This window comes from Primulina huaijiensis, chromosome 18, assembly GCF_012295235.1.
Source record: "Primulina huaijiensis isolate GDHJ02 chromosome 18, ASM1229523v2, whole genome shotgun sequence".
Taxonomy (NCBI): Eukaryota; Viridiplantae; Streptophyta; class Magnoliopsida; order Lamiales; family Gesneriaceae; genus Primulina; species Primulina huaijiensis.
Window position 1 is genome coordinate 1574356 of NC_133323.1, and position 27935 is coordinate 1602290.

General features: G+C 37.1%; 1 protein-coding gene across 3 annotated transcripts; it reads left to right on the forward strand.

The window, feature by feature from the left end:
• The first annotated feature begins 543 nt into the window (after positions 1 to 543).
• Positions 544 to 27918, forward strand: LOC140964206 (uncharacterized). Of its 3 annotated transcripts, none has more exons than XM_073423780.1 (35): positions 544 to 751; positions 858 to 946; positions 1086 to 1855; positions 2292 to 2581; positions 2994 to 3102; positions 3304 to 3399; positions 3514 to 3576; positions 3675 to 3734; positions 5257 to 5325; positions 7408 to 7492; positions 7625 to 7677; positions 7749 to 7847; positions 7916 to 9148; positions 9517 to 10497; positions 10569 to 10904; positions 12235 to 12493; positions 12598 to 12820; positions 12936 to 13326; positions 14144 to 14293; positions 14411 to 14632; positions 15126 to 15347; positions 16971 to 17628; positions 18402 to 18670; positions 18753 to 19100; positions 19371 to 19783; positions 20243 to 20669; positions 20975 to 22273; positions 22445 to 22705; positions 22786 to 23076; positions 23168 to 23638; positions 23867 to 24298; positions 25347 to 25625; positions 26226 to 26777; positions 26857 to 27066; positions 27222 to 27918. In XM_073423780.1, exons 2-35 carry the CDS (start codon positions 889 to 891, stop codon positions 27339 to 27341), a joined length of 11799 nt encoding a protein of 3932 aa, XP_073279881.1. In that variant the 5' UTR covers positions 544 to 751; positions 858 to 888; the 3' UTR covers positions 27342 to 27918. The 3 variants fall into 3 exon arrangements, with proteins under 3 accessions (XP_073279881.1, XP_073279882.1, XP_073279883.1); XM_073423781.1 differs by having other exon boundaries at positions 544 to 946; positions 2292 to 2417; positions 2496 to 2581; positions 27222 to 27916; XM_073423782.1 differs by lacking the exons at positions 544 to 751; positions 858 to 946; positions 1086 to 1855; ... (4 more) ...; positions 3675 to 3734; positions 7408 to 7492 and having other exon boundaries at positions 5304 to 5325; positions 27222 to 27909.
• Positions 27919 to 27935: the final 17 nt, after the last annotated feature.

Genomic DNA, 27935 nt, shown 5'->3' on the forward strand with positions numbered 1-27935 from the left:
TGTGATCAACATCTTGAGAGGTGTGTGAACGAGTATGCATTCTCAAATGATGCGATAACTTTTCTCACTGACGACGCCAAACCGATATAGCCAAAAAAATTATATTACTTAATTGGAGAAAATCCAGGTAGTCCATGGAGATTCAAATTCTAGCTCTTCCAGAGTGGTATCTCACTGAGTGGACGGATAATACTCGAACGAGTCCAAAAGACGAACGTTGTTGGTTGTCACTTGCATCACAAATCAATTTGAGTGGCGCCGTATGTTGTCTAATGCTCCGACTAAGTCAGTATTTGCTGAATAAAAGTTCAAGATGACCAGAACATTTGACTGGCAACAGAAAACGTACTTTAAAAAAAATTAGATGACTCGAAATTTTTTTTTTGAAAAGTTTTGCTAGCTTTAAACTTTGTGAACCTAGTTGAATTTGTCTAATCCAGTGGACTAAAAAATAATTGTGACATAGCCCATCACTAATAATAATAAAAAACTAATAATTTCATGTTGTAACTGTTATATGCTACTACTAATGATAAAAAAAAAAAATACAAAATGCGAGTGTGCTGAAAAAACATTGACTCCATGGATGAACTCCGACGGCCTATTTAAGGAATCGAAACCTGAAATGAAATTTGGTACCATAAATTCCCGGCCGAGGGACTGTTCTGGGGGGTCTTCTTTCATGTCCCCGGAGTGATCGCTGAATCCGAAACCCTAACCCTAGACCGTAGCATTCTGGAGTCCTCAATTGGTGTTCTTCACTTTCTTGAATTTACGGCTGATCAGTTCTTCCCATTTTATAGAGCTAACGAATCATCCATCCCTCACATTTTTTTCTTTTTGATTTTAATCTATAGTTTCCAGGGTTAATTTCAGAAATCGTTCAATATGAGTCCTGTTCAGAATTTCGAGCAACACTCTCGTCACCTTATAGAACCCGACCTACGTATGCCAAGTTTCCCTTTTTTGCTTTTATCTATGCATTTACTACATGGGTTTTGCGTTTTTGTTTTCATGGACTAATTTGTGTTTTCGTTACTGATCTTTTTTTCTTTTTTTTTTGTTTTTCATAATATTTGGTGCAGCAATTCAGACACGGCTACAAATGGCAAATGAGGTGCGGGACAGTCTGGAGATATGCCACACGGGGGAGTATTTGAATTTCTTGAAATGCTATTTCCGTTCGTTTTCTGCAATCTTGTATCATATTACGAAGCCCCAGTTTGCAGATAATCCCGAACACAAACTGCGCAATATTATAATTGAAATTCTCAATCGGCTACCACACAGCGAGGTCCTGAGGCCCTTCGTTCAGGAGCTGTTGAAAGTTGCTATGCATGTGCTCACCACTGATAACGAGGAAAATGGATTAATTTGCATTAGGATTATTTTTGACTTACTTCGGAATTTCAGGCCAAGTTTAGAAACTGAAGTACAGCCCTTTCTGGATTTTGTCTGCAAGATTTACCAGAACTTTAGGGCTACTGTTATTTACTTTTTTGAGAGTGGGGCTATGATTTCACCACCACCAGCCCAACCCTCCACATCAGGCTCTTTGGGGCCATCTTTTAGTGGTGATGATGTTAAGCCAATTGAAATTTCTGATCAAATTGGTCCCTCAAATGGTTATATTGGGACTGCAGGGCAGCTTAACCCAAGCACAAGGTCTTTTAAGGTTGTCACAGAGAGTCCGCTGGTTGTCATGTTTTTGTTTCAGTTGTATGGAAGACTTGTTCAGACTAATATTCCACAACTCTTGCCATTGATGGTGATGGCAATCTCAGTTCCAGGCCCAGAGAAGGTTCCTCCCCATTTGAAGAATCATTTTATTGAGCTGAAGGGCGCACAAGTTAAGGTAAATATTGCATTGTTTTTATCCAAACTGTGCAAGTTATTATCTGAATCTCCCACCAATTCAATATATAGTTAGTTGCTTATTTTGAGATCACAATTGGTCAGATTTGGCGTCATATTAAGATTGATGGTATGTAACTTTACATGTTGCAAAGCATTTGAGGCAACTGAAACCTGCAAGGTAGTTTAAAGGGGTTGTTAACGGTATATGTCTGGTCTATTCTGAAATTCAAATTAATTTTTACCGATGATATTCAATTATTGATTTTTCTCTGTTAGAAGTTGAGGTTTAAGAAATTGCTATGTTTGCTTTTTTAAGTACGGCTTGGTTCTGATACTTATGGTCCCTCACACAATCAATGGTGCTCTCATTAGCCTCATTTTCTTTAATCTGACATGTTTTTCGAACACTCTCTTCATTAATTCTTCACGTGCAGACTGTTTCTTTCTTGACTTACCTCTTGAAAAGTTTTGCTGATTATATCAAGCAACATGAAGAAAGTATATGCAAAAGTATTGTGAATTTGCTTGTCACGTGTTCTGATTCTGTGACAATTCGGAAGGTTGGTTTTTACTTGTTCGTTTGGTTTTTCATTTTTTTATTAACTTGGAAATTGATGTATAGAAATTGTTTGCTCCAGGAATTGTTGGTAGCTCTAAAACACGTACTAGGGACTGATTTCAAAAGAGGTTTATTTCCTTTAATCGATACACTATTGGATGAGAGGTATACTTTCTACACATTGATCAGAGTCAGACTAGGCATTTTGATGACTCTACTTTCCCTCTCACCTTAGCAAGGGCATGATTTTATTTGCTAAGCTTACTGCGTTATTTACTCCTAATTAGGCATTTTGATGACTCTACTTTCCCTCTCACCTTAGCAAGGGCATGATTTTATTTGCTAAGCCTACTGCGTTATTTACTCCTAATCCATCATGTTTGTAGGATTAAGTGTTAGATCTGATTTTGCAACTAATAAATTCCGTTTCACATGCTAGCTTGTTTGGACAGCAATTGGTGGCGATGTCTTCTTTATGCTGCTTTAGATACTCATTAGCATACTTTATGTTCACATTTTCTGTTTTTTGTCTCGGTGCCTTTCTAGTAACATAAAGTTGATTTTCGGTCCACATCAGAGTTCTTGTTGGAACTGGACGGGCATGCTTTGAGACCTTACGGCCTTTGGCATATAGTCTTTTGGCAGAAATTGTTCACCATGTCAGGGGAGATCTTTCTTTGTCTCAGGTATTAATTTTTTTTACTAGTATCTAATGGTTTAACCAGGGAAAACTAATTTGTTTCTTTTCCTTCCTTTTTTAGTCTTTGATTTCGATGCAAAAAACAATTTTTGCGCAAGGTCTTCCTACTTAATTTCAACCCGTTTATTTTTACTGGGAACTTTGCATGCATGGACTTTGTTAATTCTTTTGGTTACTTGTGCTGCAGTTATCACGGATTATTTACCTGTTCTCGAGCAACATGCATGATGCCTCATTATCCCTGAGCATTCATACCACTTGTGCTCGTTTAATGTTGAATCTGGTAGATATTCAAAATCAGTCTTTTAATAGTTTAAGCGTCTTAACCATATTATTCTTCCCTATGTTGTAAGTCATACCTACAGTGAGTTTTCCATTTCTATTATGTCATTCCAAGGTGGAACCAATCTTCGAGAAAGGTGTGGATCAGACATCTATGGATGAAGCTAGAATTTTATTGGTAATTTTAGTGTCCCTTGTTATTTTCCTTGAAGGAATCTGATGTTATAGCATGTGGTGGGCATACTTTCTTTATAACTGACTTGACTTGTCTCCCAGGGCCGAATATTAGATGCATTTGTTGGGAAATTCAACACTTTCAAGCACACTATTCCTCAGGTACTTCAACTATGTTAAAGTTCATTTTTTAAGAAAAGATTTTTGGATCTTTGCCGCTGATTATACAGAACTATTTTATCCAACATTAGCTTATTTTTGGAAGAAATTCACCTATTCAGTACATCTTGGAATGCTTTCAGTGTTTTAGATCACAAAGGTTCATTTTTATCAGTTCTTAACCAGGCCAAATCATTCAGTGATACTCCTCTAAAAGGCTGGGAAAATGCAAACTGTATTTGCATCTCATGATTCTTTTGCATGGACATTTATGTTTCAGTTATGTCAGAAAACAATCACGAATTTTCCTTTTGAAAACTCTATTTAAATTTATCACAAAAGAAAAGAACATTTTAATATATTTTGGTACGTGGCCTACTGATATATTCCATTTGCTGCATGATCAAAGTAAGTATCAAATTTCAGTTTGGCCATAAAGCATTCGAATTCGAAAAAAGATTGTCAAATATGGAATCCTTTGAGAACCAAAAGGAATAATACTTCAATTTGTTAGCGTCCTGTTCTTCGGTCTTTGAATTTAGAGGTATTTACATAAGAATAATAAGAATTATTGGTTGGTCGGATTACTCAGAGAGATTTGATTTTCAGCGTCAAAAGACAAGTAATTGTTGTCCTAGTATTTCACTGCATTCTGTAATTTTCCTGCAGAAGAAATGGTGTTATAATAATCTTCAACATAATTTGGCTCGGTTACCTTTATAAAAAGGAGAGCTAACATAAGATAAGACTTGGAAGTCTTTTTCAGTATCTTCTTCTGTTCTAGAAAGGAAGATACTTCTATTCTACTCACTTTCTGTTCCTGTCTTGACACATGCTAGTATAGTTATGATCATATCAGTTTTGTTCAGTTACAAATGCAGATTTGAGGTTTACCAAGCACAAAACTCGATCGTTTACTCCTTTCTTATGATCTATTTTACTCCGAGTCTTGTTTTGTCCAAGTTGTCTTACTTGAGTTGAGACGAATAAACCAGATACTTTGAAATAATTTGTGTTTTATCATCCAATCAAAACTTGTACATTTTTGAGCTTCAATTCAGCTAGTTGAAGAGCCAGAGTCCAGCAAACTAAAGCATGAAATAATTTGAGCCTAATTTGCTATGCTGATCATAATTTCCAGAGAACTGTTGAAAAATAGAATAAAGGAGGCAAAAATGTTAGTGTGGGTCATATTCTTTTGATACTTAAATACTGCTTTTGGAACTAATATGGAGAAGTCCGATGTATGGCAATTTATATCTGTTCCAACGTTATTTAACATTGTGTAAGAATTCATTGATCACTTTGAATGATTACACACGATTTTACTATGGATTCCTAAAGATGGTGTATAAATTGCAACGATGTTCCTTTTGGATTTTCAAACTTATGACATTGTTTACTCGTCTAAATGCATCAAATATATTGGGATTAATTTTTGCTGTCTCTGGTTGCTTTTATCACAAGGCAGTTACTTGTCACCAATGACTTATTTAATTGGCACATGTTTTAATCTGAATGATAGCTATTGGAAGAGGGAGAGGAAGGAAAAATTAGGCCCACATTGAGGTCTAAACTTGAAGTGCCAGTGCAGGTAATTAACTCAATACTTTGAGTTGATCTTCCCGTCTCATCAGTACAGCTTTTTGATTTTTTTTGGATTATATTCTCCTTTTTATGTGTTTTTTTAAATCTCATAATTTATAGCTGGTTTGATTTGATGGTTGAAATGGTTGAGAAAGACTTCAAGAAAATATGGATTCTCATATTTGTCGAACAAAATACCAATCCGGGTTTGAGTTCGGGTTGGAATTCTGATTCAAGTGAACAAAGAATAAGCCTCTTTATTTCTGATTCTAAGACTAGTAGTTCTAGCGGTCGACTCGGCTCTTTCAAATTGTTTCTAATTATTGGGAAAGGGTTGTTGTCCTTCTGTTAAATCTCTTGCCTATGTTATGAAGTCTCTTGAAGCAATTATCTGTGCTAATTATTTTGTTCCCCATTTAGTGAGTAGTGACTGAAAACTTCCATAGAAATATCTCTTGTTCTAAAATTTTTTGAAATTTAACCAAAAAAAAGAATAAAAGCAGGTGGGTGGCCAACCAGATACAACCGACTGAAAATTTCAGATGTTGTATAGAAGTTGAAGAATGATTATTTCATTCCAGAATAAAACTTCCCAAGTACCAGGATGTTAGGTGTTTTGCCCGATAGTGAAATTTTTCATTCCGAATGAACCTGGCACCGGCCACAAACGACTAGGGGATGTGTGTATTGGAAACATCTCTTGTATATGATAAAAGGAAAATACTTTGTGAGTTACTATGTTTTAGAATATTGGCAAAATCCAGTTTATATTTGAAGCTTCTATCCAGAAAAAATAATTAGTAAATCCAGTTTATATTTGAAGCTCCTCAATTGTTATGAAAAAGTTTGTTGACATTCTTATAGGCTGTGAGATGAATTTGGATCTCATTTAGCTGGTTGTTGTTCATCACATTATAGAAAACTAATCAGTGGGTGTCTGTTTGCGGGGCCAATGCTTCTCTTCTTGCTTGGACATGATGGTTTGGCTAGTCTACTCAATCAAAATTTTCCATTGAGCATCTTGCTAAGTGAGGGCCTGTGAGGCGTAGCTTTGAAGTTGGTTAAGCTCCATTGATTTGGTTATTCTGCACTGTTTACCAATTTTCCATGAATTGGTAAACAGTAAAGTGGTTTTGAGAAAGTTACCGACCTCTGAGAAGATGTAAAAAAGATGACCTAGGTGTGCTCTGTGCCCTAATTGGTGCGTGTTGTGTTGGATGGAGACAGAAACTCAAAACCACATGTTGATTCATTGTACTTTCACAAGTGCATTGTGGGCTAGGGCTTTGGAAGAATTGAGATTGATTTGGGCTGTGCCAAAATCGACACAAGTTTTATTCGCTACGGATCTTGAACAACTTTTCGGTATGATGGGCAAAATATTTTGGAGAGTGGTAGTTCATGACATTTGTTGGTCGGTGTGGCTAGAGAGAAACAGAAGAATTTTTGAAGACATTGAAGACACGGGGGGAGAGTTTTTGGAAAAGATCAAGATTAAAATAGTTACTTGGATTGGATCTAATGTAGAATTTGAGAATGTTTCGATATCAGATTTACTGAGAAATTGAACTTTTGTGTATTGTTGATTTGGTTAGGATATTGTTAAGCATTTCGTCGAAAGTGGACCACTTGTCCACTTTATGTACTTGAAACCTTTTAATATTTAATAAAAGTTCTTTTTTTTAAAAATTTCCATGAAACATCCAAAGGATTTAAACATTTAAAGAGTGTGCAAAGTTGGCTTGTTTTTACCACCCCAACTTAAGAAGCTGAAACTAGACTATATTCTTAGCTGTGTGGGAGGACTTCCCCAATTTGTTTTAGTTCTTGTTAAACTAAGATGAAACGGAAGTTTTTGTGGGGACCTAATTAAATAGTAGATGGAGAGTTCTGTACAATGATAGCAGTTTTGACTTTGACTTCGGCGTTTTCAGCAGTATGATTTGTAATTTATTTTCTTTAGTTTTTTTCCTTTTAAAATAATATATTATCTTGAACAGTTATGTCAATAATATATGTGTATTTCTGATTTTGCTCTTTCATTTCTTTTAGTTTTCTTCTTGTTTCCTAATCTTTAGTAACGATGTAGCAAGCCGTCTTTAATCTGCCCATGCCTGTTGAGCATTTCAAAGAAGTCAACGATTGTAAGCATCTGATAAAGACCTTGGTTATGGGTAAAATCTTTTATCCTTTCACTATCCCGATAAAAGACCTCACACTCCATAAGTGGAATAGATTTAACATTCTTTTGGGGCAGAAAAACTCATGAATGTTTCAGGGGCTCACCTTTTTGACGCGATTTGCAGGAATGAAGACAATCATCTGGAGCATTACTCATGCGCATGTGCCACGATCACAGGTTTGCGAGTTCTCTTAGTTTTGTTATTTTCCAACGCACAGCGTTATTATGGTATTATCTAAACAATATAGGTGTCACCCTCCACCCATGGGACCACTCAGCATACGCTTGCATCTACGTCGTCAGGTTCCTCAATGTCACAGCCGTTCAGAGGGATGAGAGAAGATGAGGTATTGTTTTTAATATCACTTTTCTATGCCTAACTTAGTGTCATGAACTTATGTTTTGAGTTTGATAGGTTTGCAAAGCCTCTGGTGTTTTGAAGAGTGGTGTTCATTGTTTAGCATTGTTCAAAGAGAAGGATGAGGAGAGAGAAATGATCCATCTGTTTTCCAACATTTTGGCCATCATGGAACCACGTGATTTAATGGACATGTTTTCTCTATGCATGATGGAGCTTTTTGAATGCATGATTTCTAATAGCCAGCTAGTCCACATCTTTTCTACTCTTCTACAAGCCCCCAAAGTTTTTCGTCCATTTGCAGATGTTTTAGTTAATTTTCTTGTTAGCAGCAAACTTGATGTTATAAAACATCCCGATTCACCCGGATCAAAACTTGTTTTGCATCTCTTCCGATTTCTATTCAACGCTGTTGCAAAGGCTCCTTCGGACTGTGAGCGTATTCTTCAACCTCATGTGCCTATTATAATGGAGACTTGCATGAAAAATGCCACAGAGGTTGAGAGACCAATCGGTTATTTACAACTTCTCCGAACAATGTTTCGTGCTCTTGCGGGAGGTAAATTTGAACTTTTACTTCGGGACTTGATTCCGATGCTGCAACCATGCTTGAGTATGCTGTTGGCTATGCTTGAGGGACCTACTGCTGAGGATATGGAAGAAATTTTGTTAGAGCTTTGTTTGACCTTGCCCGCAAGGTTGAGTTCACTACTGCCTCACCTTCCTCGTCTTATGAAACCTTTGGTTATGTGTCTCAAAGGAAGTGATGACCTCATCAGTCTGGGTCTAAGGACACTTGAGTTTTGGATTGATAGCTTGAACCCTGATTTTCTGGAACCAAGTATGGCAAATGTCATTTCCGAGGTTATTCTGGCGTTATGGTCCCATTTAAAGCCTGCTCCATATCCATGGGGTGGGAAATCATTGCAACTTCTTGGGAAGTTGGGCGGTCGTAACAGACGTTTCCTCAAAGATCCTCTGGCACTTGAATGCAAGGAAAATCCAGAGCATGGGCTACGATTGATTCTCACATTTGAGCCTTCTACTCCATTTTTGGTGCCTCTTGATCGGTGTATCAATCTTGCTGTGACTGCTGTCATGCATAAGAATGCTGGCATGGATGACTTCTATCGCAAGCAAGCACTTAAGTTTCTTCGTGTATGCTTGTTTTCTCAGCTAAATTTACCTGGACTTGTTAATGACGATAGATTAACATCAAGACTGCTGTCTAGTTATCTAGGCTCTTCAGCTGATCCATCCCGGAGAAGATCTGCAACATCTGATATCAAGGTAACATAACAACACAATGATGCATTTGTTCACCTATTCATCATATCCTTTTACTTTATCCGCATGTTTCATGTTCATTATTTCTCTTTTTTTATTTTTAGTAGAAATTTAATTGTTGAATTATCATTTTCTGTGAGGTTTAGTATTGGTCCATCCAGTCTACCCTTTTTCTTAGTTGCAGTGCTCTTCACAGTGTTTCTGTCTTTTATCGGTTGGGTATTTACCTGCTCTAGTTTTCCCCACTGAGACGCCAGAGACATTCTATAATTTTCTGTTGTTTGTTGATGTGATCAATGGGATACTGTGTAAAACTTCTTTCCTGGAATTATGTTTGGTGATCCATCAGTTAAAATAATGTTTTCGTGCAGGCTGACTTAGGTGTCAAGACAAAGACCCAGCTTATGGCCGAGAAATCTGTGTTCAAAATTCTCTTGATGACTTTAATTGCCACAAGTGCAGAACCTGAGCTACATGAACCCAAGGATGAATATATTGGTCATATATGCCGTCATTTTGCTATAATATTTCATGTTGAAAGCTCAGCATCTCAGAGTATAATTTCATCCACTTCTCTTAGCAGTCCTTTGCTTTCAACGAGTACCAGCTTGAGCTCAAAGTGTAGGCATACCACTTCTCTCAAAGAATTGGATCCTACAATATTTTTAGATGCTTTGGTAGAAGTACTGGCTGATGAAAACAGGTTGCATGCTAAAGCTGCATTAAATGCATTGAATATGTTTGCTGAGACGCTGCTGCTCCTTGCAAACTTGAAACATTCCGATATAATGATGGCCAGAGGTCCTGGCACTCCTCTGATTGTCACCAGCCCCTCAATGAGCCCTGTATATGCACCTCCTCGAGGCACGCGTATTTTTGTATTTGAACAACTTCTACCAAGGCTGTTACATTGTTGTCATGGTAGCACGTGGCAAGCTCAAATGGGAGGTGTTATGGGGCTTGGTGCGTTGATAGGAAAGGTTACAATTGAAATTCTATGTCTTAATCAAGTTCGTATTGTTAGGGGTCTATTGTATGTGCTCAAAAGGCTTCCTACATATGCTACTAAAGAACAGGAAGAGACCAATCAGGTGCTTATGCAAGTTCTTCGTATGGTCAACAATGCTGATGAAGCAAACAGTGAAGCACGAAGGCAAAGTTTTCAAGGTGTTGTGGAGTATCTGGCATCAGAATTATTTAGTCCTAACTCATCTATTGATGTGAAAAAAATTGTGCAGTCATCATTGGCACTTTTGGCTAGTAGGACTGGGAGTGAGGTTACTGAGTTGCTCGAACCTTTTCACCAACCTCTTATCATGCGGCCACTGCGGTCTAAGACTGTTGATCAACAGGTGAAGTTGGTGGTTGTTGGGGATTTGATATCTTTTGTTAATATTACTAACTCATTTTATGCTACTTCCAGGTTGGCACTGTCACTGCTTTGAATTTCTGCCTTGCATTGAGGCCTCCCCTTCTTAAGTTAACACCAGAGCTCATTAACTTTTTGCAAGAAGCTTTACAAATAGCAGAGGCTGATGAAACTGTTTGGGTTGTAAAATTTATGAATCCAAAAGTGGCCACATCCTTGAATAAACTTCGCACTGCTTGTATTGAACTCCTTTGCACTGCCATGGCCTGGGCGGACTTTAAAGCTCAAAATCACTCCGAGTTGCGAGCTAAAGTAATTTCCATGTTCTTCAAATCGTTGACAAGTAGGACCCCTGAAATTGTAACCGTTGCCAAGGAAGGGCTACGCCAGGTTAATTAGACTTATTTACTCAAGTTTTACGTCTTTTTTTCTTTGACTTGAAAGTAGAGAATATTTGTGTTCGATTTGGTCACATATTTTCTTATACTCATAGGTTTTGAGTTTCCTACCCGCAATAATAATCTGTTCTGTATTGTTTCATTTATGTAACTGCTTTCATTGTTCATGTGGTTATTGTAGATCAATGCTGTGTTGAATTGTATTATAAAGGCTAGTTGTTTTCTTCAGTTCTTATTGTACTTTTCTAACATAGTTGGCACCAGCTATATAGAACCTCCTTATTGGCGTTCTATCCAGTTAAACGGGTTGAGTTTCAGTATTAATTTGTCTAGGATCCCATGCATTTTTGGATCTGGATTCTTTAGTTAGTTTTATTCTGATTTGAATATATGTGGATTTTGTTTGCCACTTCTTACTAATTCTTTTTCATTTTCTTCTTTTTTTTCACATTTTTATGTCGCACGACTGTTATTAAATGCGCAAGGTACCCAAATACACATGTTCTATGACCTCATTTGAAGACATCAACGATAGAAATTTATCGAAATGACGTGCATTGAGAGTTTGAGACAATATTTTGGGCATTAGGTGTTTGAAAAATTGTCGTATAGCATAATGTTTTAAATTTTGAAACCATAGAACAATACCAAACCAAACACTGTACTATACATCAGATTTTACATAGACTATCATGTTAGATTTTACATATGGTTCACGACTCTTTCGCCTAAGGAACATTTCACAAGCAAAATATGAAAGAAGGATGAATTGGATTTCGTTTAGAATCATTTGACCCTTAATCTGAGGCGTGGTTTGCGCCTTGATGTACCGTTAGGCTCAAGGGCTGCACCGCGCTATATCAAAAGCGTAGGTGCGTGCCTCCGGCCTGTACACTGATTTCAATTTAGCATCTTATAAGCTACTGTTGTGAAGTTAAAACAAATAAATTTATTTTGCGGTGGCTTGGAGTATGTAAAAATGTATTTTACCATTTACTTGAAATATCATGACATGATTGCTCATTCTTCAAGATTTGTGCTTATTCTTCCTATTGTTTCCTTTATTATCCAAAAGGAAAATGAATATAATTAAATTTAAACTTTTTCATAAGATTTTGGTAATAATTTTTTTTCAAGACCTATACGACGAATCTTTATTGTTAGAATTGAGTGACACTGTGCTCAAGTATTGTGCCTAATATTAATATGCAATAGCTTTCCGGCTTCGAGTGCGTGTAAGTGTTTAGTGTATATGAACTTCAATCTAATTCATCTTAATGATTTTCTTAAAATTTTTTTCTTTCAACTCTATCCTGTTTTAGGTTATTCTACAGCAACGAATGCCAAAAGAACTCCTCCAAGGCAGCTTGAGGCCAATATTAGTTAATTTGGCACATACCAAAAATCTCAGCATGCCTCTGTTGCTAGGTCTGGCTCGGTTGCTCGAACTTCTATCTAACTGGTTCAATGTTACATTGGGTGGGAAATTGTTGGAACATCTTAAGAAATGGTTAGAACCTGAGAAACTTGCCCTGTGCCAAAAGTCCTGGAAGGCTGGAGAGGAACCTAAAATAGCTGCGGGTGCGTAATAATTGTACTGCATGACCATTGATAGGCAGCCATGCTGAGCAGATATCCTTAGGATGTATTGCTGTTTAATGATATTCTTCTTCAACTTTTTGCAGCTATCATTGAGCTCTTCCACCTCCTTCCTTCTGCGGCTGGAAAATTTCTTGACGAACTTGTAACTTTGACGATTGACTTAGAAGCCTCGCTCCCTCCCGGACAGTTTTACAGTGAGATAAATAGTCCGTATCGTCTTCCACTGACAAAATTTCTTAATCGTTATGCGACAGCTGCTGTTGATTATTTTCTTGCTCGATTAAGCCAACCCAAATATTTCAGGAGGTAATGTCAAGATAGATGATTGAAATTTGCTCTATGTTTAAATTTGTTGTTGATAATTTTCATGTATTCATTATGTTATATCCATGTATTAATTGTGTTATATATTTTTATCCAGGTTGATGTACATAATAAGATCGGATGCAGGCCAACCCTTGAGAGAAGAACTTGCTAAGTCACCGGAAAAGATAATAGCTAGTGCTTTCCCCGAATTTTTGCAAAAAACTGATTTAGCAACTACTCAAGGGTCTTCCAATCCATCTAGTAACTTAATGAACAATGAAAGTCTCGTTGCCCCTACATCTGAAGAGTCTGTTCATCTTGCTATCACCTCTGGTGCAACATCAGATGCGTATTTTCAGGGTCTTGCTTTAGTTAAAACTCTGGTTAAATTGATACCTGGCTGGTTGCAGAGCAATCGTGTGGTGTTTGATACATTAGTTCTGTTGTGGAAGTCCCCGGCTAGAATTTCCCGTCTACAAAGTGAGCAGGAGTTGCACTTAATACAAGTAAGTTAAAAATGGGAGTCTGAATAGTCCATCTTGAGAGCTTATTCTCATTATCTAGAGACAAATTCCGCTCCTCTATTTCGGGTTAGATTTACTAGCATGATTGTGATATCATGTATGTATGGTTAGCCATATATGCTTTAGTCTTTCTTTTCTTTCACATATAACAGATACCCTTGAGATAAGTATATGTTATTCTAGAAAATGGTAATGGTTATTTTTATGAGTTAAACCCATCCTCCAAGACAATAGTATGAACTAACTGGCGGTTTGCATTTGTTTGCTGAGCGTTGTATAAAATGGAGGTCTTATAGAGAATACAACTTTTACTTTGACGTTCTTGTACTCTTTTCACAAGGTTTTTTGGAGCACGGGTTTTAGATAATCTTAATATGTTGAAGAAATGGCGCACCCATTGAAATTTGCCAATTGTTGGTGGTGGGAGGTTGTCTTTAACTCAAATCGAATAAGTCATTTGAATAGTGTTGGGAAAAGATTAATTTGGGAAAAGATTAAGTTTCGGGCATTTGCTGGATTGAGAAACATTTAGAGTTTAAGAATTTCTCGATTTAAGAATTAGTAAGGGACTTGAGTTATGTAACACTTTCGGATCCTAAAAATCCAAATATTGTATGTTGTTTTTTTCTAAAATAACAAATGGTGGGATATCGACACAAGCTACATTTGATAGGGGACAATAGAAATGTGAAAGCTGCTGGGAACTTCTTTTGATCTATGAGTGAATAATACCTCTTTTGATCTATGATATTTCTTACTTGCCAACTTACTGATTGTTGCAATCTTCACACATTTGCAGGTAAAAGAAAGCAAATGGCTTGTCAAATCTTTCTTGAACTACTTGCGTCATGATAGAATGGAGATCAATGTGTTATTCGATATTCTTGTCATCTTCCTGTTTCAGACTCGCATAGATTTTACTTTCTTAAAGGAGTTTTACGTTGTTGAGGTATGTTAAATGTGTAACGCAGTCCTGACGACTATTTTATAAAATCAATTAAGAGTTTGTATTGTTTTTGTTTCACTATGCCTAAAAGTTGAACTGTGGTCATCATATAATGTAAAGGTTGCTGAGGGCTATCCCCCCAACATGAAGAAAAGTATTCTACTTCACTTTCTGGACATTTTCCAACTAAAACAGTTGAGTCACGATCATTTGGTAATCGTGATGCAAATGCTCATTCTTCCAATGTTAGCTCATTCTTTTCAGCATGGTCAAACTTGGGAAGTCATTGATGCAGCCACAATCAAGACGATAGTTGACAAACTTCTTGATCCTCCAGAAGAGGTAAATGATCCTTTTTATGATATTGGTTCTTTTATATGATTTTGACTTGTTATTTTCAACTACTTCAGCCACTTTGATAATATTGTTGCTATCGTAGTCCGTAGAAGATTGAGCTTGTGCGAACTCATCCTGTCCTTTAGCATGGATGCCAGTTTGGTATATTGTTGCTATCTCATCCTGTCCGTTTAGTGTCTTTTGACTAACACTGATGAAGGTTTTATTCGGTCTTTTCACAATTCCAAGATCTGGTCTATAGATATATATTTTGTCATTTTTTCCCTGTTGCATTTTACTACCGTCGACATGCTCAAGTAAAACTGATTGCTTCTCTTATTACTCCAATGTTGACCAAGTGAGATTTTCACATTGTCTGCTAGATTTTGGTCTTAATTATGATTTGATTGTAGCTGCAGTCATCGTCCAGACAAGGATGTAAAGGTATAGATTTATTTCATTTTGAGACTGAGTGTTTCATTCATTTTTATATTTCTAGATATCTGCTGATTATGATGAGCCCTTGAGGATAGAGCTTCTGCAGCTTGCCACTCTGCTTCTCAAGTATCTTCAAAATGACCTTGTTCACCATCGAAAGGAACTCATTAAATTTGGCTGGAATCATCTCAAGCGTGAAGACAGTGCTAGTAAGCAGTGGGCATTTGTCAACGTTTGCCACTTTTTGGAGGCGTACCAAGCCCCAGAGAAAATTATATTGCAGGTGCTTCCACCAGTATATCACCATATACTTCAGTTTTTAAATAATGCCCTCCTAATGTTTTTCTGAATCATATAATTACATGGTTGAATAGTAAAAGAACCAAAACATCTGACTTCTGAATATGGATGCTTCATAAACCGTTGATTATTATTATTATTATTATTATTATTATTATTATATGAGTGTTATTAGTTTGGGTTTGTGTGAGGTTTTGATAGTGCGAAACGAAGATTGCAACTTGTCGATCGGGTTGGCATCATAACATGTGATATATAAACATGAAATTGTCCTCAGGTTTCCTAAAAAATAAATTGTTCTCAGGTGCAATTGCATGTTATTTTAGCCTATAAATATCAATTATTTTTTCGTAACAGTCAACATAGTTCATAACTGATTTGAAACTGCTAATGTAGTCAGCTTTTTGTCACCATATTGTTGTATAGATGCAAATAACAAAGTTCCTCTTCGAAACAATATGAAAAGTTGGATAGGTTTTAATCTCTTTAATTGGTCTTTTTAACCATCACCTGTGCAACTATGGAGAAATGTTTTTGAGCCTAATCAAGAATTGCTGAAAAAAGATTGGTCAAGGTTGAGTTGAATTCTCCTATTTAAGAAGGCAGCATCATGCTTTTTTCTCAGTCTAGCTGCTGTAAGTTTAGGAACATAGCTCGGAAAAATTAACATAATGCTCCACCGCTATTATGTGTAGAAAATGGTGAGATATTAATTTGACACTACTGAAGAATATCGTAGCCCGCTGATAAATTTTTTCAATGAGAATGGATTCAATTAATATTATATTCAGTTCAGTTTTAATGGGAATATTTTCTTTAAAAAGAGCTGCTGGGAACTTCTTTTGACACTGTTTATTAGTCATTTTGGTTGCAGAAAGGTATACTGACTGGCTGGTTGTCTAGACTAACCAGGGTGGTTGAATAGAATTCTTTTTGGAACACTCTTAGTTTAAATGTTTGGTTCAATAATTTTTAAGCACACGGTGGTGTGGATTAAGCATGAGAACTGAACTTCAGAAATTTCTCTTTCTACAGTGGGCAATTATTCTGTAGTTATACCTTCAATTCTCTATATGTCGACCTTTAAAAAATTGTAATCTATTTTAATAAGAAATAGTAAACTGTTACCGAGATAACATTTAGTGTTACAGCTGTCAATGGATATTTTCTTGTCTAGCTTACAGATGTACATTGGATGATAACTATTCTGATGCAACCTCGACATCTATGACTATTTATAACCATAAACTATTTGTGAAAATAGATACAGATGTATATTGATGCATGCACGTTCTAATATAACAGTCCTTTCTACTCTTTCTATCCACTTCTTGGGTAAATTAGATTTGTTCTAGTTTTTGTTTATTAATCTTAATGCTTTTATGTCTCTATAAAAGTAAATGAGGCGCGGCAATTAGTTTTGGAGGAGTTGGACAATTAATAAAAAAATGGCATTACACTGCCAGGTAGTTTTACTGCATGCGTCGAGTCACCACAACTATATATTCTCCTTGAGCTATCTTTATAGCAATTTAAAATTGCTACACGTTTGCATTCTTGTGATTGTTGTCAATTGAGCAATTGTATTTACGGCTTAAAAATACAGGTCTTTGTTGCCCTTTTGAGGACTTGCCAGCCAGAGAATAAAATGTTGGTCAAGCAAGCCCTTGACATACTCATGCCAGCACTTCCACGCAGATTGCCTCTTGGTGATTCTCGTATGCCAATATGGATACGTTACACTAAGAAAATTTTGGTTGAGGAAGGTCACTCTATTCCTAATCTTATTCACATATTCCAGCTCATTGTTCGACACTCGGATCTTTTTTACAGTTGTAGAGCTCAATTTGTTCCCCAGATGGTAAATTCTCTCAGTCGTCTTGGCCTTCCTTATAATACTACATCAGAAAATAGGCGTCTTGCTATTGAACTTGCTGGGTTGGTTGTAAATTGGGAAAAACAGAGGCAAAGTGATGTGAAGAAAGGAACTAATAGTGATGGCACAGTTCAGGGTGCTGATGGACTGCATCATAATTCTGCTGTTGTGGATCCCAAACTTTCTGTTGATGTATCTTCATTTTCAGAGGATTCATCTAAGAGAATAAAAGTGGAACCTGGTCTTCAGTCTCTCTGTATCATGTCACCTGGAGGTGCCTCGTCGATTCCTAATGTTGAAACTCCTGGGTCTTCTGGGCCACCTGATGAAGAGTTTAAGCCTAATGCTGCAATGGAAGAGATGATAATCAATTTTCTTATTAGGGTATGTCTCAAATTTACATTGGATTCATATATTATTGAAGAGATCTTACGATTAACCTGGAGTAGAATTTCGATCTTGCAATTTGCAAGAGGCTGTCAGAGTAGAATCTATTTTTGTGTGTGTGGGATTATCAACATTTTTGTTTCAGTTACAAATTGATTACAAACATTTTTCTTTTCGATTTCCTTTAGTTGATATGTTCTTATTTTCGAGCCAGCCGCTGTGTTATCAGCTTTTGCAGATGTGCTATTTGACGTAATCATATCTTTTTTATATATAGAATAATTCCTTTTTCCAATTTGCGTTACTGTTGTTTCCAAGTAGGTTGCCGTTGTTGGAATTTGGACAAATGGGAATGTGAGTCATGTTGCTGTTACTTCCAAATATATAACCATGTGGAATAATTGTCTAGTAGACACATTTTTTCAGTGAAGCATAAGTTGTACCATGAATATAGAGATCATTAGTGATATATATATCTCTCGAAAAGCAATTGCACATAGATTCTCTACAGTATATATGTTGTTCCTAACTAAATGTTCTGCATCTCAACTTCAGCTACTCTGATTGTGACATGCAATGTATCTTTTAGTGAGTTGATTCACTTTTCTGAAAGATATTCACGATTAATTTTATCTGTGTTTTTCCTCTTTTACTTGCTTATGTATCTGGGCTAGCTATTGCTAGCTTATTAGTTTGACAAGGCTTCATAATCTCCATTTTACATTGTGTGTTCCTTTTTTGTGGTGTTATCTAGACTGATAAACAACCAACNAGCATTGGTAATAGAACCTAAAGACAAAGAGGCAAATAAGGAGGCAAGTCTCATGTATAAACAAGCTTTGGAGCTTCTTTCACAAGCATTGGAAGTTTGGCCCAATGCTAATGTAAAATTCAATTATTTAGAGAAGTTGCTCAGCAGTACACCATCATCTCAGTCGAAGGATCCATCTACTGCCTTGGCCCAGGGTCTAGATGTGATGAACAAGGTCTTGGAAAAGCAACCCCATTTGTTTGTGCGAAATAACATCAACCAGATTTCTCAGGTAAGTTTCTTTGTGCATCACGATTTTGTGTTTTTTCGAAAGACAATGTTTGATGGCCCTTTTATTCATCTACCTTTGGCAGATTCTGGAGCCATGTTTTAAGTTCAAAATGCTAGATGATGGAAATTCCTTGTGCACTCTTTTGAAGATGGTTTCTGCTGCATTTCCTCCTGAAGCAATTAGCACAACTCAAGAAGTGAAATTGTTGTATCAAAAAGTGGAGGAACTTGTACAGAAGCACCTTGCAGCGGTTGCTGCCATTCAGAGTTCAGGTGAAGATAATTCTGCTAGCATGATTAGCTTTGTGCTTCATGTCATAAAATCCTTAGCAGACGTGCACAAAAACCTTGTCGATCCTTTCAGTTTGGTTCGTGTCCTTCAGCGCCTGGCACGAGATATGGGAATAACTAGTGGTTCTTATACCAGACAAGTAAGTTTCTTCTTTCAGCAAGCAAATGTTTTTTTTTTTTTTTTTGCATTATACCATTGGATGTTTTTAGATGATATCTGACCAACATGCTTGAATCATGATTACAATCTTAGGATGGGTTCGTGGTTTTTATACTCGGAATGTTTCAAGGTTCAATGAAGTTTGAATATTAGTTTTTTATGTTATTTATATTTCATGTAGTGCATTCAGTTGTGTTTGTACGACATTATCATACGATACTTCTTTAAACTCCATGATTTATGCTTCCAGGGCCAGAAATCAGATCCAGATTCTGCTGTCACTTCCTCTCGTCAAGGTGGTGATGTTAGGAGTGCCATTGCAAACTTGAAATCTGTGTTGAAACTTATCAACGAAAGAGTTATGAGTGTGCCTGATTGCAAAAGATCTGTAAATCAAATACTCAACTTGTTGCTATCTGAGAAGGGCACTGATCCTTCTGTGCTTGTTTGCGTTCTGGATGTGATAAAAGGTTGGGTTGATGATGATTTTGGTAAATCTGGATTATCTGCTGTGCCTAGTACATTTATCACTCCAAAGGAAGTCGTTTCATTACTTCACAAGCTTTCACAAGTCGATAAGCAGATCTTTTCCCCGGTTACTGCCGATGAATGGGATCGGAAGTATCTTGAACTGCTTTATGGGCTTTGTGCTGACTCGAATAAGTAAGTGAATTCGTTGGTTTTTTCTAGACAAATTAATACATCTATTACTTTACTATATTATTAAGGAAGAGCACCACATAATATCTACCTTGGTCTCTTGGTATGTTTTTATATGATCTTTCTCGAATACCCCCTCTATAAATAACTACCTTCGATATTTTTATTTTTTCAAATTTTTAGAAAGTTTTCTTTCACCTAATTAATGATATACTATAATATGTTTTAATATTTAAAATTAATAAAACATATTTGATCATATATTTATATATTATATTATTTTAAAAAAACATAACCAAACATAAACCTCAAAAAAATATTTAGATAAAGAAAAATTTAAACGAATATAATTATATTTTATATTATTTACATAAAAATAAACTTTACATTAAATTTATATACATGCATGCATCCCGTGCTAAAAATAACTCGTAACAGTATATGAACTTAATTGACTTCCAGGTATCCTCTCTCTCTGGGTCAAGATGTGTTTCAGAAAGTGGAGAGGCAGTTTTTACTTGGTTTACGGGCAAAAGATCCCGAGATGAGGAGGAAGTTCTTTGCACTTTATCATGAATCTCTTGGGAAAACATTGTTCACTAGGCTGCAGTACATCATTCAAGTTCAAGATTGGGAAGCTTTAAGTGATGTTTTCTGGCTTAAACAAGGCCTCGATCTTCTTTTGGCAGTATTAGTTGAGAACAAACCAATTACGCTGGCTCCAAACTCTGCAAAAATTCCTCCAGTTTTGGTATTGGGTGAAAGTTCCAATTCTGGTCCACAGCCAATGGCTCTTGATAATCCTGAAGGCTCGGATGAAGCTCCTCTGACACTTGATAGCCTTGTGTTCAAACATTCGTTTTTCCTGAATGAAATGAGCAAACTACAGGTACAAATTCCCGTTTTTGTTGCCCTTTTTCTTCAGTAATGCCATCTCTTTCTTAACTTTTGTTGGTAAAAGAACTCAAGTTCGCGGTTATGATTGTGAATCATTGCATTGATGCGCTTCACTAATCATAAAAGTGTTCTCATAGTTAGGACAGTGGGTCCTCTCATCCTTCAAGTACAATGTGGCTTTTGACTTTCTCACACCTAGTTTGGCTTTGGCTCTACTGTTTTTTGGTACTAAATTTGTATGTGTCAGGTAAGAAACAGTTTTTCTACTAGTACTTATGAAAATGATTTGCATTATAGGTTCTGGATCTCATCATCCCGCTGAGAGAGCTGGCCCACACAGATGCAAATGTTGCTTATCATTTGTGGGTTTTGGTGTTTCCTATTGTTTGGGTAACCTTACAGAAGGAAGAGCAGGTGGCACTAGCTAAGCCAATGATAGCTCTATTATCAAAAGATTATCATAAAAAACAGCAAGCCCACCGACCAAATGTTGTTCAAGCTCTTCTGGAAGGGCTTCAACTAAGTCACCCACAGCCACGGATGCCCAGTGAGCTAATCAAATATATTGGAAAAACTTATAATGCATGGCACATTGCATTAGGACTGCTTGAAAGTCATGTAATGCTATTTTCGAATGAGGCTAAGTGTTCTGAATCCCTTGCTGAGCTTTATCGGTTACTCAATGAAGAAGATATGAGGTATGGTTTGTGGAAGAAACGATCAACTACATCGGAAACTAGGTCTGGTCTTTCACTTGTTCAGCATGGGTATTGGCAACAAGCCCAAAGCCTTTTCTATCAGGCTATGGTAAAGGCAACTCAAGGCACCTACAGCAATACAGTACCAAAAGCTGAGATGTGCCTTTGGGAAGAACAGTGGCTCCATTGTGCTACTCAACTTAGTCAGTGGGATGCACTTTCTGAATTTGGGAAATTTGTTGACAATTACGAGATACTTCTTGATAGTCTCTGGAAACAGCCTGACTGGGTATATCTACGAGATCAAGTTCTTCCGAAGGCTCAAGTTGAAGAAACTCCAAAACTTCGTATTATCCATGCTTATTTTGCTCTTCATGAAAAGAACATCAATGGTGTACAAGAAGCTGAAAACATTGTGGGAAAGGGTGTTGATCTGGCTTTGGAACAGTGGTGGCAATTGCCTGAGATGTCCATTAACGCCAAAATACCTCTACTGCAACAGTTTCAGCAATTAGTAGAAGTTCAAGAATCGGCTAGGATTATTGTGGATATTGCAAATGGAAACAAACTTTCTGGAAATTCTGTTACTGGTGTTCATGGTGGCTTATATGCAGATCTAAAGGATATCCTTGAGACATGGAGATTGAGGACACCGAATGAATGGGACAATATGTCTGTTTGGTACGATTTGCTTCAGTGGAGGAACGAATTGTATAATGCAGTCATAGATGCATTTAAGGAATTGATAAACACAAATTCACAACTTCATCATCTTGGTTTCCGTGACAAGGCGTGGAATGTCAATAAACTTGCCCACATTGCCCGTAAGCATGGGCTGCATGATATCTGTGTTTCAATTCTTGAAAAGATGTATGGACACTCTACGATGGAAGTTCAGGTCCAGTTGATCGTGTTTTTATCTTTTATTTATTCTTATAAATACTGCTGCCAGCCCTTGTAGCCTGTAGGTTATGGTGGAGAGGGAATGGAGGCAGAGGTGGTAAATAACATTAATACGTTGGTCTTCAATTTTTTATTTCATTATTTAACGTCATTTAATTATTTGCAGGAAGCTTTTGTAAAAATAAGAGAACAAGCAAAAGCGTACTTGGAAATGAAGGGAGAGCTAACCAGCGGTCTTAATCTGATCAACAGCACTAACCTGGATTATTTTCCCGTCAAACACCAGGCTGAAATTTTTCGCCTCAAGGGTGATTTTCTGTTGAAGCTTGGTGACTGTGAAGGTGCCAACCTTCAATATTCAAATGCCATTACCCTCTTCAAGAACTTGCCCAAAGGATGGATTAGCTGGGGAAATTATTGTGATATGGTATGTGCTCTCGTGTTCTAACATATATTATTTCTGTTTTCATGGTAACTTGAAATAATTTATTCTGATCTTTTGTACAGGCCTACAAGGAAACCCATGAAGAGAACTGGCTTGAATATGCTGTGAGCTGCTTCCTTCAAGGCATCAAATTTGGAATTCCAAATTCTAGAAGCCATCTAGCTCGGGTCCTGTATCTTCTTAGTTTTGACACACCCAATGAACCTGTGGGACGGGCATTTGATAAATACTTGGAGCAAATACCACATTGGGTTTGGCTTTCTTGGATTCCCCAGTTGTTACTGTCCTTGCAAAGGACAGAAGCTTCACATTGCAAACTTGTTTTGCTTAAAATTGCCACTGTATATCCTCAGGTAGATATATTCTCTTGAAAACGAGGGTCTGAAAATATAATTCCGAAATTGGGTCTTCTAAGTATTAATACTCTCTTGTTTTAAATTTTAGGCACTATATTACTGGCTTCGAACATATCTGCTCGAACGCCGTGATGTTGCAAATAGATCTGAATATGGTAGAATGGCTATGGCCCAGCAGAGAATGCAGCAAAATGTAGCTGCTGGATCTGTTGGGTTGCCTGATGGAAATACAAGAGTGGCTGCTCAGGGTGGGGGCTCATTGGCTTCAGAAAATCAGCTTCATCAAGGAGCTCAATCTGCCGGAGGTCTTGGATCACATGATGGAAGTAGTTCTCAGGTGCAAGAACATGAAAGATCAAGTACTGCTGAAAGCAGCATGCCGTCTGGGACCGACCAGTCATTGCATCAAAGTTCATCTGGTAATGATGCTGGTCAAATTGCATTGCGACGTAACGGTGCCATGGGATTGGTTGCCTCTGCAGCCAGTGCATTTGATGCTGCAAAGGACATAATGGAGACTCTTAGAAGTAAACATACCAATCTGGCTAGTGAACTTGAGGTAGGACCTTTGTTTAATTATTTGTACCAGTCACTTATCTTCAACTTGTCATGTTCAATTTGAACTGGATGGAAATATATATCAGGGTATGCTAGCAAAGTGCTTTAATAATTCCGGAAGCCTTGCTGTTTTCATCACGTTGTGGTCTTACACACAGCTAGAACAATCTTTTGAACTTCGCCTTGCACTGTTAATGCTTGACTTGATTGCTAATGTTTGCTTTTGCAGGTTCTACTCACAGAAATCGGGTCACGGTTTGTTACATTACCTGAGGAGAGGCTGTTGGCAGTAGTTAATGCCCTGCTTCATCGCTGTTACAAGTATCCAACTGCTACGACAGCAGAAGTTCCCCAATCTCTCAAGAAAGAGCTTTCTGGTGTTTGCAGAGCTTGTTTTTCGGCAGATGCTGTTAATAAACACGTTGAATTCGTGAGAGAATACAAGCAAGATTTTGAGCGTGATCTTGATCCGGAAAGTACTGCTACATTTCCAGCCACCCTTGCTGATTTGACTGAACGATTGAAACAATGGAAAAATATTCTCCAAAGCAATGTGGAAGACCGTTTTCCTGCTGTTCTGAAGTTGGAGGACGAAAGCAAAGGGTTGGAAGAATTTTATGCTGTTGATGTTGAAATTCCAGGACAATATTTCACTGATAAGGTACATCAAGTCTACTTAATACTTGTTTTGCTTATTGGCCACCTGGGAATTGGAGCCTCATTGCATGCCTCAATCTATTAGAGGCTAATTTTTGTGGTGTAGTTTTCAGACTGAACTTCCATGTTATATTTTTAGTATCTTAGACATCGAACAAGACTACTAGGAATGTCTTATTGGTCTTGTTTTGGGTCCAAGTTTGTCAAAAGTGAGCACTTTGTGTCGACATTATTTTGAGCTAATTACATGACACTATTTTGTTTCGTTTTATGCTGCAGAATAAATTTATTAGCATGATCTGATTAAGAATAATTTTTTTGAGTGTTTGATTGCTCCTTAGTATCTATTTTTAAGCTTCGGGCGTTTAGAAATGAGCATACTGTGTCGAAGTAGAATAACCCCCAACTATTTTCTTCTCTAAATTGCTTTCTTTTTCTCACGCATTTTCAATATTTGACGAATTGTATGGCAGGGATGGTTGGTTCATTTTTGTTCAGAACAAACATATGCTTTCTAGTTATTGTGAAATTAAAATTATTGACCAAGACATGATGGCAGTGCCTGTATGCAGTATGATGCCAAGTTCTTTTTATTGATTGCACTCCTCAAAATGCTACAATTCCATGCTCTAGATGTATGGCTCTTTGGGAACTATGCTAACCATTTGGAATTGATGTAACGAAGTATTTTCGAATATTAGATTGCACTGAAATTATTAAAATTTAGTAGTCTTCTGGGGTAAAAAAGGGCTGAGAAACAAATTGCTCTTTTTTTTTTTTTGAGAATACAAATGGCTCTTTTGATATTTTGGTTTTGCAAACAACTGTCCACTGGGGAATTGTTGAATAGTAGCTATATGTCGACAAGAGGAAGTAAAGCTGACCTGGTTGAATATGCTTTTATGATTGTATATGTAACTAATAGGTGCCAATTATGTTGCGGGTGATAAGAATGCAATGCAGCTGGGTCGAATATCACTTTTATGTAACAGTGTATACTGGATTGCCTTGTTTTTTTCCCTCGTGTTTTTTTTAACTCTGTGATTATCTAGGAAGTTGCACCTGATCATACTGTGAAGTTAGACCGAGTGGGAGCTGACGTTCCAATTGTGAGAAGGCATGGCAGCAGTTTCCGTCGGTTGACCCTGATGGGTTCTGATGGTTCTCAGCGCCATTTCATCGTTCAGACTTCTCTGACTCCCAATGCTAGAAGTGATGAAAGAATCTTGCAGCTTTTCCGTGTAATGAACCTAATGTTCGATAAGCACAAGGAATCGAGGCGTCGTCACATTTCTATTCACACCCCAATCATTATTCCAGTGTGGTCACAGGTATAGTGTTAGTACTGAGGTTACGTATTTTCATTTACTTTGGGACATATCAATTGGCTGAAAGACATGAAAACTATATGTGGGGTATGATACATGAATTTCATGGATTAGTTCCTCCACCAAAACAAGACAACGGGGGCATTTCTCTCTCGACAATGCGACAGAGATTACTTTACCCAACTGAAATGAAAGGATGAAGGCGAAATGCAACTGACATATCAGCCAGCTAAAATCGTTCTTGTATATATTAATCATATTCTTGCTGGTATAGTTTAGTGGTTGATGTGTTATTTATGATACTTGGATTCTAAGAAGGTATTATGAAATAACTTCTCAAAATTTGTTGTATAGTTATCACCTTAAATGCATTACTGCCTTAACAATGTGACTTAATTTATAGATATCTCCTTAAATGCATTACTGCCTTAACAATATGACTTAATTTTGTATTAAATCTACTCATAGATTTCCTGCGCATGTTTCAACTATTTCCATTTTATTGTTGTTCATTTCATTACACTCGCGGGCTGAAATATGCACAGAAGTGATCGAGAGGCAGATTTACCAATCACATATTTCATTATTTTATTTGAGGCGTAGGTCCGGATGGTTGAAGATGATCTAATGTACAGCACCTTTCTGGAGGTATATGAGAATCATTGTGCTAGAAATGATCGAGAGGCAGATTTACCAATCACATATTTCAAAGAGCAATTGAACCAGGCCATATGTGGTCAGATATCTCCTGAAGCTGTGGTTGATCTCCGGCTTCAAGCGTACAATGATATCACAAAAAATTTTGTGACAGACAGCATACTCTCGCAGTACATGTATAAAACTTTGGTTAGTGGAAACCATTTATGGGCATTCAAGAAACAATTTGCTATTCAGTTGGCTCTCTCAAGCTTTATGTCCTTCATGCTACAAATTGGAGGAAGGTCCCCCAACAAGATTCTGTTCGCCAAGAATACTGGAAAAATTTTTCAGACTGATTTTCACCCTGCATATGATGCGAATGGAATGATTGAATTTAATGAATCGGTGCCTTTTCGCCTGACAAGGAATCTGCAGGCATTTTTCTCTCATTTCGGTGTGGAAGGTCTCATCGTCTCAGCCATGTGTGCTGCTGCTCAAGCAGTGGTTTCGCCTAAAGTGTGTAATTTTTGTTATTTTATTATATTTAACTTTTCAAGTGCTTATGATATATTTCTTTTAAAATATTCCACTGCAGCAAAGTCAGCATCTGTGGCATCATTTGGCTATGTTTTTCCGTGATGAATTGATATCTTGGTCCTGGAGAAGACCTCTTGGGATGCCTCATGCTCCTGTTGTCGGTGGTGGTGTTTTGAATAATGTCGACCTAAAACAGAAAGTCACCACAAATGTCGAAAATGTAATCGATCGGATCAATGGAATCGCCCCACAATACATCTCCGAAGAGGTATGCTTTTCACTGTTCCGAAATGCTATAAAATTCGTGCCAGATCTTTTGCGCTGGTGGTATCTCATTGTCTTGTGAAATTATTTGTGCTGCTGAAATATCTCTGTATGTTTTCTCAAAAATTCTCCCGACTGGTTTTGAATCTTGACAAACAGGAGGAAAATGGTATTGATCCACCGCAATCGATGCAGAGAGGTGTTGCTGAGTTGGTTGACGCTGCTCTCACTCCCAGGAATTTGTGCATGATGGATCCAACTTGGCACCCCTGGTTTTAATTTTTTTTCTTTTGGGGAGGCTGCTTAGGTTCAAAGAAATTATTTCAATCTGTAAATCCAGGTTAGTTGATCTCTGTAGTTCAACTTTGTGGTGTATGAATTGGGAAGTTTTGTAATATTCAAAAAGTAAGCTGTGTCTATATATATATATATATATATTAGCTTTCTTGTCATAACTTGTCTTGAAACATTTCATTTTTTGATATTCACATTCTTGATCTGATTCGATTAATTGTTTTATACGAGTGATTTTGTGAGCTAACCTCCGGGGACCTCTAAAGATTTAACACAGAGAAGAGAAAACGGACCTAAAGTATTATGCAAGGATGTGGTATCACAGACTAGAGTATAACAATGCCGCCGAGTTTACTATGGGTGTGTTATCGTTAGACTCTCGAGGTGGCTTCCATGGAAATATCGATGTTGGGTGCAGTGTAACTTCACTTTCTTCCCTCGCTAAATCGATAGTGAAAATTGTTTATTAGTTTCTTTCCATTTGGATGCACGTTTTCATATTTATCAGGAAGAAAATGTGCCAGCAAAGGATGCTCTTGCCTTTGAAGCTCGTCTTTTTTAAGGTTCCCCAAAATTTCA

Excerpts from the sequence above, each read along its gene's own strand:
- LOC140964206 (XM_073423780.1), top strand. The coding sequence starts at position 889 with ATGAGTCCTGTTCAGAATTTCGAGCAACACTCTCGTCACCTTATAGAA. Across the intron at positions 7,678-7,748 it reads CGCATGTGCCACGATCACAG|GTGTCACCCTCCACCCATGG; the intron begins GTTTGCGAGTTC and ends TAAACAATATAG. Across the intron at positions 12,821-12,935 it reads CAACCCAAATATTTCAGGAG|GTTGATGTACATAATAAGAT; the intron begins GTAATGTCAAGA and ends ATTTTTATCCAG.